We start from the raw sequence: 15,937 nt of genomic DNA, 5'->3' as shown, positions 1-15,937 counted from the left end.
GTGGTCATCTTAGTCTGACTCTTCAGACATTGTCTTGTGTTGAGACTTTCTGGATAAAATGTTTGTACATTTTTACATACAAAACAAGAATCAAAAGCCTGTGAGACAAAGCCGTCCTTAAAGACTGGCAGCGTCACATGTTGCTGCAATTTGTCTATGTTTAGTTGTGCAGCCAAATATATGGTGGACGTCACATTCCTGCCTTAAAACCATGGCTTAGCATTGTCTGCAGTTATTACCCTAATCAGGCCTATGGGATGGGGAGGAGGCTGGTTGCTGTCTCTAAGGTGGGAGGAGTTGGAATAGATGGCTGAAGTGCATCTGAGTAAATCAGATCAATTCATGTGCACTGAGGTTCAGTTCCTGTTTGACTGAACTTTGCTCATCAATAAATGTCAAAGATAACAGACAGATTGACCGGAATCTGATGAAGTGGACGTTGATGAGAGCCACTTTTAAAATCACATCCTGGCAGGAACAGGCAGAAATAGTGACCTGTCAACACAACACCAGCATCACAGTTATTACTGTTTCCCCGAGACCACCTAGACCCCACCCCCCGTGAGTGTGAGGGTAGATGGGTGTTATATTTAGGTCTTCTTGTGGTGGAGAGGAGGGACAAAGGAAGTCAGAAGAGACAAGTGAGTTAAATATTCTGTGGCTTTTTTTGGCTCCATCACTTGGTGCCAGTCTGCAGCTGCAGCATCATCACACGGAGGTAAGATCGTTGATAAAGTGATGGGTTTTGCTACTTTTGTTGTTGGAAAATGGAAAATGTCTAATATGATTCATTTATTTCAAGTACTTTTTATTTTACTATGGGTGGAGTTGACATCACAGCTGTGATGGTGAATTTTGCTGTCGTCTGATCTTATTTTCAGTATTGTATTAAAACACTTTTGAATGTACATTTTATTCTTGTAAATGACTGAATCTTAATCATAATTCAAATGTTTTGTGTATATCAAATGTATTTCATCTAATAGGTTAATTTCCAGATAAGTGTAAAATAATTTCTGTCATTTTATAACTAAAATGACTTTCATTTTGTTAAATATGGATTGATTGGGATTATTTAAATTAATTTATATATTCATAATAATATTTTTTGTGTAGCAATTTATTAAAACATGTTTTTAAATCAGCCTTTATCAAACATTTATATTGACAATTAAATGTATTCTTATTATCCCCAAAAATAAGTTCATTATGGATTGACTGCATTATGAATGACAAAAATAAACAGTCATCTCTAATGGAAAAGGTTGATATCTGAAGAGAATCGAGTTCCTCGTGTATCTCCTCTTGATAATAAACAAAGGGTCAGATTTATGGAAAAAGTCACTCATCTCTAAAAACCAATTACAGCTTTGTTATGAGAGCTGTTTATTTTGAACTGCTCCACGAGCAGTGGAAGTGACAACAGTATCTGCCAACACTTTGCTCTTTGTTGGGGCAGCGGGCCATCAGCACAGAGGGGTCTGTCAGCTCATAATGTTTATCAGGTCCTGACTGATGAAATAAACAAAAAACTAAATTTAATATATCATGTTTCAATCTGAACTCAGTTGAATAAACAATGATCCGGAAAAGATTAATGCCCTTCCACACTGGTAACAGTAAAGAGGTGTGTGTGTGTCATGGAATATATGAGCAGAGGGGCTGAGGGGGGAAGCCACATCAGGGATCTAGACCTAAGTCGCCCCAACTGTCCCACACCAGACAAAAGGTTTTATTTTTGTCTTCCAGGGGGGATTGACATAACCAACATGCCTGAGAAAGTGTAAGTGATTTTTTTCCAGAGTGTAGTTTCACTGAGTCAAGAATATTCATTCTTTGATGTATTATTACAGTCGTCTTAAAAATCTAAATGTATCACTAATCTTTTTTCCCCATTGTGTTTTCTCATGTTCTGTGCACAGAGCAGAGGTAAGGTTTGTCAGAATTCATTCATTTTCATTTTCAGTTCCTGATGAGACTTGGTGCTTATAAAGGAGACATGGAGGAACAGGCTTCAAATGTATTTGCACATGAATGATCTTTTTGTTTTTGGCAGAAGAAATCAAAAATATCAGCCTCTCGCAAACTGATGCTCAAGGTAAGGCTTGTGGACATCTCTACTGTACTAATCGAACAGTCAACACCTGAAAGAAGCTGCTCTGTCACACAGACACACAACTTTGCATGGTAGATGGCGAGTGTGGGGTTACACCTTGGACAGTTTGCCTGTCTTACACAGGGCAAGAAATAGACAGAGATGAACAATTCACTCAATTCAATCAAAAGTGGAAAAAATTACCTAATCTTTAATCTGCATGATTTTGGATGGTGGGACACAAATCCGAAGAACCCTAGGAATCAAACCAGCAAACTAGTGATCTGTCACTGCGTGGCCATGACTAACTGTAAACAACGCTAAGTGGAACAAATCCAGTTTTCATGACCCTCAGTATCCTAGACAGACGTCAGGCCTTGACCTCAGAAGACATAACGCAGGATCTGATCTTTGTGACCTTTGTGACTTCAGAGTCTCATGGTTGCCAAGGCAACAGAGAACTTGGAGTTGGAGATGATGGAGAAGGAGAAGGAGAAAGTCAAATACCTGGAGGAGAAGACTCCACCATTACAGACCAGCAGCATGTCCATCACAGAGCTGAGGGTAGACTGTCATGTTTGCCCTAAAATGCAGACAATAATTTTAGCTCAACCAACTTAGAAAATGACCATTTCAAACCCCTCCCATGGTCTTCGCAGACACTATGTGAAGAGCTGCACGCTAAAACTGAAATTGTGGATGAGGAACGGTACGATATCGAAGCAAAGGTCCTGCACAACACAAGAGAGGTAAACACAACAACCAGTCTTAAGATTTTTAGCTTAAAATTTTAAAGCTAAGACATAAGATTTAAATAATAACAAATCTATGACTTGAAGGTATAAAATATAGAGCTGATTCAGAATCATCACAGTTATTGCATTCTGCAGATTAAAGACCTGAAATTTAAAGTTCTGGACCTGCGAGGCAGGTTTAAGAGACCCAACCTCCGGAGAGTGAGATTTTCTGCCGACGCCATCCTTCGATCACTGCTGGGATCCAAACATAAGGTTTCCCTGGATCTGAGGGCAAACCTCAAATCAGTGAAGAAGGAGGACACGGAGAAGGTGATCAAATAAAATAAAATAAGTTAGTTAAACATATAACATGGTAAGTTAGTTAAACATGTATTAAGTATTATTATTATTATTATACATAAGAAAACAATATTTTTTTACATAAAAGTCATATATGATAAAGAGACACTTCCTATGTGAGGCCAAGATGAAATATATTTTAACGCCTGAACTTTCTGTCTTCATCTGCAGGAGAAGACTGTGGAAGTGAGCGACTGGAGAAAGAACGTAGAGGCCATGTCAGGGATGGAGGGTCGCAAGAAGATGTTTGATGCAGCAAACAACCAATAACTGTGACGTTCATACTCTGATATGAACCAGTCGCCATAAAAGTCTGACTCTGGCATTTTCACACAAACATAAACTTTTTATTCAGCCATGTGAAATCAAGTGTTTTAAATTCAAAATAACATTAAAAGTCGGATCAATGCTTTTAGCATCTTTGCATCAGATTTCGTACTGCTTTATATTCTGATGATTGTCCTTATAAAACAACACTACTTTATGTCTTATGTCACTGTTGTTAAAATAAAAGCATGTATTTGGATGTGGCAAACCAAGTGAAGTGTGAAAGTGTGAATTTATGTGTCTTTCTGAAAACATCGAAAATATTTATTTCAAAAACAGCAAAGATGAAAAACAAACAATAACGTAGAGTTGAAACGACCAGTCGGTACATATTAGATTTCAGTCTTATTCGGAGCTCAGTTTCATGAACTTCGAAGCCACTGAATATTAGTTCCGCTGTTCTGTTTCCTACGGACGCTTGTAATGACGCACATGACGTCACAATCAGAAGGACTGAAGGCCATGTAGAGTGTGATGACACAAAATAAATACTATTATTATTATTATTTCAAAAGAAATAATAATGTTATTTTTGTATTCTGTTAATTTATATTTATAGGACTATTTCATTACATCTGCACAAGAACTCTACAGTAATGTAAACAAATAAGCAGCACGTGCACTTCAAATTTTCGACATCAGGTGGCATCGCCCGCTCACCGTCAGCACACTGATACAACGACTGTAAAATCTAACAATAATACTGTAAACTTAGATCAAACAGAGATCACACAGTTATATCCACATTTTTCTTTTTCTTTCGGCTTTTTCCCTTTTTTCAGGGGTTGCCGCAGCGAATCATTGATTTCCATCTCTCCCTGTTCTCTGTATCTTCTACTCTGACTCCAACTATCTGGATGTCCTCCCTCACTGCATCCATATATCTCCTCTTTGTCTCCTACCTGGTAGCTCCATCTCCAACATTCTTCTACCAGTGTATCCACTGTCCCTCCTCTGCACATGTCCAAACCATCTCAATCTGGCTTCTCTAGCTTTTTCTCCAAACCTTCCTGTCTGTGTTGTTCCTCTAATGACCTCATTCCTGATCCTGTCCATTCTTGTCACTCTTAAAGAGAATCTTAGCATCTTTATCTCTGCCACCTTCAGCTCTGTCTCCTGTCTCCTGTCTCCTGCCTATTGCTACTGTCATAGGCCATGACCGCACATCATGGCTGATGTTTTCATAGATTATGTGGATATAACAGTTATATTCACATAATCTATGAAAACATCATTTGTGCACGAACGATAAAACAACACGGAAAACATTCTATAAAAAAGTTCCACGTGAGAGTTAAATATTATTATCAGGCCAACCTGCATTGTGTTGTTTGTTTAAGGTGACTCATTTGCCATGGGTGTGGTTTTTCTCAAGTACAATCAGGAAGCTACAGTATCACCGAGCTGAAACCGAATCCTGTGATTGAGTGATTCCCTGGCGCTGCATGAAAGCTTTTACTTTACCAACGCAGGACTGTTTAACATCAAATACAAAGATTACTTTACTCAAATATAGGAAGTGAGAGGATCAGTATTACATAAGAATTGTAGTGTGTGTGTGTGTGTGATCGGTTTAGGTCATGTGCAGTATGTTAACTACTGTATGTGTGTATAAATACTGCTCTTTATCCAGTAATCTGAAATATTCATCATATGTAGTGTTTTGACGGGAGCAGCTCTAAAGCTACATCAAAGAGTAATACAACAGGGCAGATGAAGACAATAAAACTGTAGTATCTGAAAATCACATGACTGTGCAAATGAGTGTTTTGCAGCTGCAGCTGTGTATGTACAAACTGGGAGTAAACAGTCAAATGCTTACTCCCAGTTTGTACATACATAATGTATGTGAAGGATGTGAGGTAGTTCATGAGTTCAAAAACGTCTGTCAGCGGTCTGATGGAGTGAAATGTTCGTATTAACCTTCCCCGCTCGAAAAAAAACCCCATAATCTCTGAAAATGTATGAAATATGTATAAAATGAAAACATTTTTAAAAATGTTTCATATAGCTGCATAAGTGTTTGGCACCATAACACTCTTAATTATAGGCCTAGACGTGAGCAAAGCCACTGCCTCCAGGTACAGTGTACAGACACAGAGCCAGTTTTTTGGTTTACAGCCACTTCATAGCTGTCAAGACGGCAGAACACACAGAGCTCCAGTGAACGGGGTCTTTATCATTATCCATTATCAGCCTTGTCAAACATCAAAGCAGGATCTTCGCTCTCTACACACATTTATCATGTTGAATCTGATCATGTTATATGGTTTAATAAAACATCATCAAACCAACGGCGTTTATGAGGCATCGACTTGTAAAACACACCTAGATGGGTAAGTTTTCTCTATCATTAAATATTGAAATTATTAAAAACAGTAAATGATTTCCTCAGAAATTCATTATAAAAATGGGCATGGAAGAGAGAGTGATTAAATGGTGGAAAGTTAGCTCCAGACAAACGTGACTCATTTTGCACGACTTGTTTGGACATGACCAAAAATGTGTCTAAATTGAGCGGAGAATTTGCTTGAACCTGCAGCAGCCGACCTCAGAAGCCGTGGGTCTTCGTAGTGAGCAGGGAGCAGTTTTTGAAACACTAAAATGCCTCTTCTGCCGTGCACCACAGACAGAAGGCAAGTGGAGTGTGAAGTCACACACTCGGAAGTATGAGAAGACTTGGCAGCTCATGAAGGGTGTCACTGCTAACAGGTTGTTACTTGTGAGGACAAAGGGCAGGATTGATGGCTGCAGCAGAGGTGGCGCTGATGACAAGTTATTCTCTGTCACTGTGGGAATCCAGCCTGATCAGTGATTGTGTAATCCTTTTTATTGATGTGTTATTTCAGAGCAGTGCTTCCTAAATGTTCACAGCAGCGCCTCCCACTGCCTGCATGTTCACAGTTATTGCTTTAAAAAGTCCACTGAACCTTATTTACCTTTACCTTACTACTAATCATGAATAATTGAGATGATTCAACATTCCTAAATATGACCAAAAAAAAGTGGTTTACTGCGGGAACAGATAGTATGGAACACACAGTTAACATGTTCATGCAGATTAACCATGCATTTTCCATGATGATGCTGTAGTTTAGATAGTTGTCAAAGGACACGACGACTGTGTGTGAGAAAAAAACAGAAAGTTTGACTCACTTTGTTGACTCATCCAAACGATGACGATATTTATATGGAAAGGTCAAGAAAAATAAACAAGTTGTTGAATTTTAGTCATCACTGTGTGTCTTATCTGTGGCTTGTAGAATGAGGGGGGAGAGTATCCAAAATTCTGTGAAACCAAATTGTTTTCAACAATCGTAATCCCTTGCAAGCGTTGAGCCAATCGTGTCAGTCAAATTACTACTAAAGATAAAATTAATATTTAGAATTCATATGACTTGCCCTGTCCCACCAACAATAGCTTTCTGCCGCCTTAGAGGGCCACACCCCTACTTTGGAAACCACTGACTTAGAGAATGTACAGCAGCACATCATGACGTTACATCTGTGTTAACCCAGGAGAAGGTTTACAGGGACTTACTTCTGAACTTCACAACGTAGGCCAGACGTGAGCGACTGGAACCTTTTTTAGGACCATAATCCCCTGGTGTTCAGTCTAGGTTCTGCAGTGTAAAAATAGACAAAGCAAGTCCATGGAGAACGCATGTTTTCCTATTCCCTTTAATGCCTTCTGCCATCTGTGCGCAGGTATGTGCCCACCCATCATAGACATGGGCAGTCGGCAGCCATGTGACCACACAGCTGGGTTTAAAAGGCTACGGCCAACAGGAAAGGGCACAGTACACAACTCCCCACTGAGCCACATCTGACCCGCACACATCGCACTGTCAGGGTAAGTGCGTACGTGAATGGAACATTAAATCAGGACATTTGCTAATATTCGATTTGTAATCTGTACAGGTGCTGCATCCTAGACATGTCAGACACTGAAGATGCTTCGTACGAGTGAGTACATGTCAGACTCAACACGAGAAAACACAAGTGATGTCAGCACAGTGATTTGGTTTTTAATTTTGTTCTTTGTTCGTTTTCTTTCAGGGAACAAAGTGAGTCAAACTTTCTGTTTTTTTCTCACACACAGTCGTCGTGTCCTTTGACAACTATCTAAACTACAGCATCATCATGGAAAATGCATGGTTAATCTGCATGAACATGTTAACTGTGTGTTCCATACATCTGTGTTACATTTGCTGACTACTGTTGTTTTGAGCTCTCTCTCTGTGTGTGTGTGTGTGTGTGTGAATCTCCACTCCACCAAGGCCTCTGTGACAATAGAACACACTGTCCAGGCTGACAGATTGGAAAATAATTGTAAATCGTTCTAAATATATCCTACATTTCACAAAAAATATCACCAAATCCATGTTTTCCCGCCAGACAGACAGACGCGGCCAAACGCTTTGCCTCAATGGCGGAGGCAACGTTAGCTGCTTTACACACTTGAGCCTTGCATTAAAACATTGTTGGTGACTTAACACACAGCATCTGCTAAGCTGTTGGCTTCACCACGGCGTACTGTATTTTTGGCATGCTGGTGCCACGGCACAGTCAGCTGCCGCTCTGCAGCTTCTCTGACAGATTGACCTTTGTCTTCTGAGCGAGTCCCTCTCTGTCTGAGGCTGAAGATAGTTCACCTTGAGTGATCATCTCAGTGGATGCGTACTTTCAATTCAAACGCTGCATTGGCCTTCCTCTATTTGTGTCTCCCTTGCACTGCCGTCTGAGCGGTCCTACGAGCAGTCCCGCTGTCCCCCGTCCCATCAGCCACCTGCCCACCTATGTGTGAAGTGAAGTCTCTGATAGACAGGAATGTAGGTCAGGTTTACAACAGAGAACTGTGGGCCTCACAGAGGTGGAGGAACAATGACCACTTTCACTTCCTGGTCCATTAGCAGACTGTTAAATGCAGGTTGTCTTACCTTCTCTGCAGTGGGAACAATGAGTGCAGTTTCCCCCCAGTGGCCAAAGGAACAAACGCTTTGGTGTCAATGTTTCTAGAGAGAGGCCCAGAGAGGAAACCAATACTGGCAAGAAGAAAGGCCAGCACTGGAATCACTGCACAGACACTGCAGAGGCCAAGTGGTACTGTGGGAATGCTGGTGGCAGACCACCACCGACCGCAACAGACCACCTCAGACCACAGCTTTTAGCAGTGTGAGGAAATGTAAATCTAATTACAACATTAGAATGTGCACATTTTAGATGGAATCTATAATACGCATGTGTTCTGTGTCAGAGAACAGGAGAGGGCGCTCACAGTCTGGGGCTACTGTAATTACATTGTTAGCTTTTAAGAACCGTAAATTGCTTTGGAACAAAACACGTAATAAACACTATCGTCCAGCCGAACTGAGGTGAGGAGAGAAGGAGAGAAATCATCTGTCAGGGCTGAGTGTGTTTAGTGGGTTGATTAAGGTCAAAGAAAACAACATTTGTACCAGACACCAAAGGTTTGTAGTCTGTTCACTAACCATAACTAGCTCTGCACACACGGAGGAGGAGGAGGAGGAGGAGGAAACAGAGGTTAGTACGGTGTCTGCTAATACCACACAATGTACCATGTGTCAGTTTTTAACACACCGATGTCAAACCTGTAGTCTAACAACACCCTTTAATGACGAGCACTAACTGCCAATAATGATGTTGATGAAATAGAATCTCTGTGGATCTGTGGTCAAAGCAGCAGCACCAACACATATGACATATTACATATACATACATACAGTATATACATATATATAAATACGTTCATATGCATATGTATGCATACATACATATTATATATAAACAAAGGTAATATATATTTACAGTTTATTCACACTTTTATATTTTTAAATGTTTAAAAATTATTTCATAGTTTTGTATTGAATTACAAGGTTTGTTTATACATGGTATTAGACCTGGGGTAATCAGGAGGAAAAAAATATTACTTAAACACTACCACAACACTATTACTTTCAGACTACATTATTATTATTATTATTATTATTATTCCTCCCAAAGCTTCTCTATCTGAGGCCCATTACAATGAAGTAAATGAGTCTGAGGGTCAGTGAATGCTGTCATTGGCAGAGCGTTGTTTTCTGTAAATCTGCACCAGTGCTTGAACAAGCACTGACTTTTGTACTGACTCTCATCTGTCAGCAGATGCTGCAGAGGAATATGAAGGAGGTACGAAGAGTTTGTGTGTTTCTGTGAGGAGAGAATGTTGACTGTTGTTGAGTTGTTTCATGTTTGCTTCATGTGTTGATGTTTGTGGGATTGTTTTTCTTTCTATCTATGCAGATGATACAAAGCCCAAGCAAAAGTAAGAAAATCATTAATATGATCTAATTCAAAGCCAGCCACCCAAGAGATTTTTTTTCTTCATCATTTTTCCTCCTTCCTCATCAGACCCAGCTTTGTTCCTGGTCTGGCTCCTCCAAAGATCCCAGAAGGAGAAAAAGTGGACTTTGATGTGAGTCCAGTTTATCTCTGACCACAGATAAACAGATAATAACTGCTCTGCTGACCAAAGTCTTTGGAAATCGTTTCAGGACATTCATCGAAAGCGAATGGAGAAGGACCTGAATGAGCTGCAGACACTCATCGAAGCTCATTTTGAGAAGCGCAAGAAAGAGGAGGAGGAGCTTATTAGTCTGACGGATCGCATTGTATGATTATCGCTTTGGTTCTCTGCTGCAAAGCCCACGTTACCTAAATACTTTAATCAAGTCCTGCTTTTTGGCGACATTTACCTTCTACAGGAGAAACGCAGATCAGAGAGAGCGGAGCAGATAAAGATCCGAGCAGAGAGGGAGAGGGAACGGCAGAACAGACTCGCTGTAAGTCAAACTGAGAGACTATTTGGGCCCATTATTGTTATTCTGTGTTTTTTATTATGGTAAGTGAATTAATTAAAAAGATAAAATTGCCAGAAATAAAAAGTAAAGCTTGTTTTGTCCCTGCCCTGAATTGCTCTGGTGCGTGCTCACTTGGCAAACATGAGCCTCTGCTTTAGAAACCTTTTTTTTTAACTCTGTCTCACAGTGAGGACTAGTTATTGTATTAGAATAGCAGCTTAGTATAAATGATTAATGTTTGATGTTTAATCTGGTAGAGTTGGTTTGAATGGGTTCAACTGTGTGTGGGGCCGTGTGGGGGTCTCTACCAAAATGATACTATTTATTTTTTAATCTCAGGAAGAGAAGGCGAGGAGAGAGGATGAAGAGGCGAAGAAGAGAGCAGACGACGATGCCAGAAAGAAGATGATTTTGTCCAACCTGACCTTCTCTGGATACAAAGTAGTATTTTTATCTTATTGAGAAAAAGAAATTGTGGAACGGTGTATCAGGAACACCAAATGTTGAACTGTGGCGCTCTTCTTTTCCAGCAGACACAGAGTGGAACGAAGAAACAAACAGAGAGAGAGAAGAAGAGAAAGATCCTGAACGAGCGACGCAAGGAGTTGAACATTGACCATTTGTCGGAGGACAAAGTCAGGTCAGTCCCTGCTTAACCCTAGAGTCATTAGTTCCATGAGTTCCACCGTCTGTGTGAGAATTCCTCCTCTGCCGTGTTTCAGGGAAAAAGCTAAGGAGCTGTGGGAGGGGCTACGTAAGCTGGAGGCAGAGAAGTTTGACCTTCAGTATAAGTGCACGAAGCAGAAATACGAGGTCAGTGTTTTTGATGTGGTCGTCATCGTCTTTTAGTTTGAATCACTTCTCACAAATGTGAATTTTTTTTAAATATATATGTTTTTTAAATCTCTGAACAGGTCACTGTGCTAAGAAACCGGGTCAGCGATCATCAGAAAATGTAAGTTTTGACAAATGTACCATGAGCACTTGCACATTCATCTGTCCACAGTACCAGTATTACTGGGTTTTTTTTAGTATCAAACTCTGAGAGAATTCTGAATTGAGCACTGATTACTTATATTTCATATGACTTGACATTAAGTAAAACCAGCTTACACCCTAGAACATGCAATATAATATACTTAATAATAAACTTAAGGCCCGCGTACCAAATGTGGCCCGCAAAGTCATTGTGTGTGGCCCCCGGGAGTCCATGCTTCTGAGTTTCTTAACTTCATAAATTAATTAATCTTATTACATGGAGCGATGTACAATATTTGTAACTTGAATAAATAATACTCGATTGCAGAAACATATATTTGCATTATGGAGTATTTGCAGCTATACAGTCTTATGACCGGCCTTTTAAGTGGAACTCAAGTATTGCTGATGTGGCCCCCCGGTTTAAATGAGTTTGACACCTCTGCCCTAGAATATTGTCACCCAGTAAGGGTATTAGACCCCCCCACCAGTGTAACTGTTACACCTTTAAAACGACTGTTCTCATTTAAAAATTGGAATTGTAGAAATGACCTATTTATGTCCCTACCACCTGCGCCCCCTAAAGGGCCCCTGTCGCCTACTTTGGGAACCACTGCTATAAGACAACAATTTAGCAAATAATGGCGAATCATCATTTTAGGATTAGGCTAACTAACTAGGTTAGGGAGCGTAAATGAGATTCATATAAACTAATAAATTAACATTGTTTGATGCTATGTTTAATGCTAACCCTGATAAGACACAAGTGAGACGACGTGAACTGGGAGTAATCTTAGGCTCGAGCTCTGATCCAGGGTTAATGTTTCAAACTGGACTGTGACTGTGTGTCCTGTCCAACTGACCTCTGAAGCACCTGGAGGTGCACATTAAAAAGTACACTAGGACCATTTGTGAGTGAACTCATCCTTTACCAGTGAGGAGTTTGGAGATCCAGTAACAGATGGAACTGAGTCAGAGGAGTGTAAGTCATAAGTCACAGGTCTCTGGAGTCTCCTTTGCTCCTAAGATAGTACCTTAAGCCCAGTCTGTTGAGCTTCCAGAAGGCATGAACTCACTGGTGTTTCACAACATGTCCCTGGAGGCAACAAAGACATCTGTCTTCTTTGGACATTCAAGTTTGGGTCCGGCACACATGATGCTGTTGCTGAACCTTGGAGCCAAATGTTTTATCTTTCTGTGCAGACGAGCGTATCTGAGGAGCTGCACCCTTTACTCTGACTCACTGAGAAATGATGTTTGTCTGCTACTAGACAGAGGCCAGTCCTGCAAAGACTAAACTCATCAGTTAAAATCAACATCTTGTCACATGGTGACTCACTCATGCATCCATCCATAACAGCTTACATTTGTTAATGTCTGCTAGTGCCAGTCCCTTCAGTCTCCCATCCAGGGTGAGGTGTATCCTGGACAGTTTCCCAGAGAGATTAGTTTCTACTCACTTTCACACCTGAAAACATGCAATTTTTTCTAAAAGCCGAGCATCAATCCCATGAACAGGTGACATGTTGGCTCTAAGGCTGCGTCAATATCCACTTTCCCACCACGCCACCCCTGATACCTTTCATTTAATAGGACTTTTAAGGTGTTTCTCATCCTCCTTACCTACAAGACACAAAGTCATTTACATGCTGTTTACAACAGTGAATGTTCACCAAATCATTTAAAACATGGGTGTCAAACTCCTGGCCTGCAGGTCACTTCTGGCCAACAAACCCCTAACATCCGGCCCATGACTTGATGTCAATATTATTTTTTTCTTGTTTCCAATAAATAAAATCCCAGTGGAAAAAATGACTTTGAGACCCACGGTCTAAAATAAATGCCAACACAAGGCAAACTTTAACTGCCAGGATTTGTAGCTGGAACCATTTGCAGCAGTTAAAGATACTGATTGTTTTAAATAGCGGCCTGCAGATACCTGATTCACCAATTAGAACTGAGCTTGCAATGAAGCTCTACCACATCAGTTCTTCATCTCTCCTGCCGCTGGAGATCATTGGACAGAAAAGACCCAACTGACCTTAAACTCTTTTGACTCAGTGCTTTAGAAGGGTTTAAAACGATACAATAAGCCGGAGTCGACACTATACACTCTCAGTTTCCCAGTATCAATCCTTACGATTCTCACCTGCTCCTATTTTAAGTTCCTCTAAGCTCCTCACACCGCTCCTCTCTGCACTCGTTGTCTTGAAGACGTATCAGTAACAGCTGTTTGCTGCCAACACAACAGCAGTGAGTGGAAAAAACACGAGAGGTGATCAAACAAAGGAGGCGCTGCAGTATGTGAAGTACATGTTCGCCCAGTCTCTGAGGAGAGCCGGGCTGTGATGGAACAGCTGAGCCATCTCACAACTGCTCTGTGATATCATCCGTCTCAACCAGGCTCACAATAAAACAGTGACTGGCCCTGCTGCCATCCCAGTCACGACAATCCTCTGTCCTGATCTACGGCTTGGGTTACGGCAAAGGTCCAGACTCTAAAAACTGCAGCGCGGTTCAGACAATGAAAGAATCGACGGCTGGTTTTTATGGAGCAAGAAAATTAAAACGGCAGTTGATCGTTTAAGACGATAATCTCTCGGACATGGGGCAGGTTTTTATTAGTTCAAATTTACTGTATGGCTGTAGTAATTCATTCACAAGTGTCAGGTACCTCAGTAGCAACAGTAGACAAAGATAGCTTCACGATATCAAAGCAGATCCTCACACGTTTGAACCAGACACTTGAACAGAAATAACAGTCTGATATCAGTCCTTACCAGACCTGGTACCAGGGGTTGACGGGTCGGGTTAGAAAGACCAGCTGTGGTTTGTCCAGGTCTGGTCTAAGGTGTCTTCAGTGTTGGGGAAGTGTATGCTGGGGTCAGTATTGGTACCTGTAGTAAAAGATGAGTTTATTCTGGTTGGTCAGACATGTTTATATGCAGTATTACATGGAAGTAAAGCACGGAAGTAAAATGTGCAACACCTGTTGTGGAATCGTTCAAATAACTTTTTGTTTTCCACCGTGGTTCCAGTGAGTCATTAACTTCAGTCCAGTCAATGAAACAACATTCATGGATGGTTCAGTTTCTTGTTGTTTTTCTGACTGTACTGTGTTTTCATCCTCAGTACAAAGAGCAGCCGGACCAAACGTGGTCTGAGGAAGTAACGACGAGAACATGGAGGAAAACTGGCTTCACCTGACGTCAAACTAGGATCTAAAGTAATACTTGAACACGCTGAAAAAAAATCTTACAGCTCTGAGGGAAGAACAACATCATAAGCTACTCTACTTTTAGAATATAGTAACAGAGAAACAAAGACGGTGAGGATCAGAGGGATGTTTTGGTCTGGCTGATCAGAGAATGTAGAGAAACTCTGTGTGTGTGTGTGTGTGGGTCTGATGTCTGGAATGAACATTTTAGAATTAAGATTCACAATTTGATGTGCACATTTGGTCAACAATAGATATATCAGTGGAAATACACAAAGTGGAGATTATAATAAAACAAAACAAAAATACAAATGTGATTTTTCTCTTTTTTTTTTCTTGAGATCCTTTTGGAAATGTTGTGATTTTTAGTGTGAGATTAAAGGTCATGCAGCAGCTGAGGTAGAAGTTTGATTTCTCTTTTTTAATTAGGTCCAAAGAAATGTTTGTATGGTGGAGCAGACTTGTGTGTATCCTTAAAAGGCTCCTGTGTTGTGGAGCAGTGTTGTTGTGCTGTGTGAATATGAGCTGCTGTGTTCTCAGAGTGTTGAGGAGATGAGAACACTCCCACTGTCAACTGATTTATTATCAAATTGACAAGAAAACAATTCTGACCTGGATGTGTTGCAAGGACACTTGGGTAAATTTAACACAGTTTGATGGAGCGCTGCCCAACATGCAGCTGCCACAGACCCATTCAAACAGATAGACAACAAACACACTGAGATCATGGGCCACCAGAATAACAAACCATTCCTGACTTTATTTTCAGGGAGAACTTTTGAACTAGTGCCTGGTTTGGAAATAAAATCCCTTCAACCTCCAACAACTGGGTTACAGAATTGGTTTAATGAGGAAGATGTACTCACCACTGAACTCTAGTCTGAGGTTAAGGTTAGCTGAGCAACTTTCCCAGCATGCCCTTTCTTCTTTGGGTTATAAACTATGGTAACCCAGCATGACTGGAGTCACATTACTGCCATCTACTGGTTTTTGTTTTGTTGTTGTTAACAAATCTTCCCCGGGCACCATATTAGATTAGACTAGATTAGATTAGATTAGATTAGATTAGATTAGATTAGATTAGATTAGATTAGATTAGATTAGATTAGATTAGATTAGATTAGATTAGATTAGATTAGATTAGATTAGATTAGATTAGATTAGATTAGACTAGACTAGACTAGATCAAATCAGATTAGATTAGACAAGATTATATTAGATTAGATTATATCAGATTAGATCAGATTAGATCAGATTATACTAGATTTGTTTAGATTAGACTAGATTATATCAGATTAGATTACATAAGATTATATCAGATTATATTATGTTAGATTTGATTTAATTAGATTTGATTGGT

The 15,937-nt window shown here is 40.3% G+C and overlaps 2 protein-coding genes across 5 annotated transcripts; both read left to right on the top strand.

Annotated features, from left to right (window-relative positions):
- The first annotated feature begins 694 nt into the window (after positions 1-694).
- LOC103386539 (troponin I, slow skeletal muscle-like) lies at positions 695-3,718 on the top strand. Of its 2 annotated transcripts, XM_008320859.2 has the most exons (8): positions 695-718; positions 1,750-1,783; positions 1,923-1,929; positions 2,057-2,098; positions 2,528-2,659; positions 2,755-2,844; positions 2,986-3,162; positions 3,364-3,718. In XM_008320859.2, exons 2-8 carry the CDS (start codon positions 1,770-1,772, stop codon positions 3,460-3,462), a joined length of 561 nt encoding a protein of 186 aa, XP_008319081.1. In that variant the 5' UTR covers positions 695-718; positions 1,750-1,769; the 3' UTR covers positions 3,463-3,718. The 2 variants fall into 2 exon arrangements, with proteins under 2 accessions (XP_008319081.1, XP_024915726.1); XM_025059958.1 differs by lacking the exon at positions 695-718 and having other exon boundaries at positions 1,250-1,783.
- A 3,317-nt stretch (positions 3,719-7,035) lies between these two features.
- Positions 7,036-15,591, top strand: LOC103386540 (troponin T, cardiac muscle isoforms-like). 3 transcript variants are annotated; one of them, XM_008320860.2, is made up of 13 exons: positions 7,036-7,372; positions 7,441-7,485; positions 7,579-7,586; positions 9,685-9,711; positions 9,826-9,847; positions 9,934-9,997; positions 10,077-10,193; positions 10,287-10,364; positions 10,722-10,823; positions 10,913-11,022; positions 11,105-11,195; positions 11,297-11,337; positions 14,493-15,591. In XM_008320860.2, exons 2-13 carry the CDS (start codon positions 7,457-7,459, stop codon positions 14,530-14,532), a joined length of 729 nt encoding a protein of 242 aa, XP_008319082.1. In that variant the 5' UTR covers positions 7,036-7,372; positions 7,441-7,456; the 3' UTR covers positions 14,533-15,591. The 3 variants fall into 3 exon arrangements, with proteins under 3 accessions (XP_008319082.1, XP_016892421.1, XP_008319083.1); XM_017036932.2 differs by having other exon boundaries at positions 7,037-7,372; positions 9,688-9,711; XM_008320861.3 differs by lacking the exon at positions 9,685-9,711 and having other exon boundaries at positions 7,040-7,372.
- Positions 15,592-15,937: the final 346 nt, after the last annotated feature.

Source organism: Cynoglossus semilaevis, chromosome 11 (assembly GCF_000523025.1).
Source record: "Cynoglossus semilaevis isolate Cse_v1.0 chromosome 11, Cse_v1.0, whole genome shotgun sequence".
In the NCBI taxonomy this organism is placed as follows: domain Eukaryota; kingdom Metazoa; phylum Chordata; class Actinopteri; order Pleuronectiformes; family Cynoglossidae; genus Cynoglossus; species Cynoglossus semilaevis.
This window is presented reverse-complemented; position numbering and strand designations above follow the sequence as displayed.

What these genes read in the sequence shown, in the direction of transcription:
- LOC103386539 (XM_025059958.1), top strand. Translation starts at nt 1,641, where the DNA reads ATGGAATATATGAGCAGAGGGGCTGAGGGGGGAAGCCACATCAGGGAT. An exon ending in CTCGCAAACTGATGCTCAAG is followed by an intron (nt 2,099 to 2,527) that starts GTAAGGCTTGTG and finishes TTGTGACTTCAG; the next exon opens with AGTCTCATGGTTGCCAAGGC. An exon ending in TGTCCATCACAGAGCTGAGG is followed by an intron (nt 2,660 to 2,754) that starts GTAGACTGTCAT and finishes TGGTCTTCGCAG; the next exon opens with ACACTATGTGAAGAGCTGCA.
- LOC103386540 (XM_008320860.2), top strand. Translation starts at nt 7,457, where the DNA reads ATGTCAGACACTGAAGATGCTTCGTACGA. An exon ending in TGCAGAGGAATATGAAGGAG is followed by an intron (nt 9,712 to 9,825) that starts GTACGAAGAGTT and finishes CTATCTATGCAG; the next exon opens with ATGATACAAAGCCCAAGCAA. An exon ending in GATACAAAGCCCAAGCAAAA is followed by an intron (nt 9,848 to 9,933) that starts GTAAGAAAATCA and finishes CTTCCTCATCAG; the next exon opens with ACCCAGCTTTGTTCCTGGTC.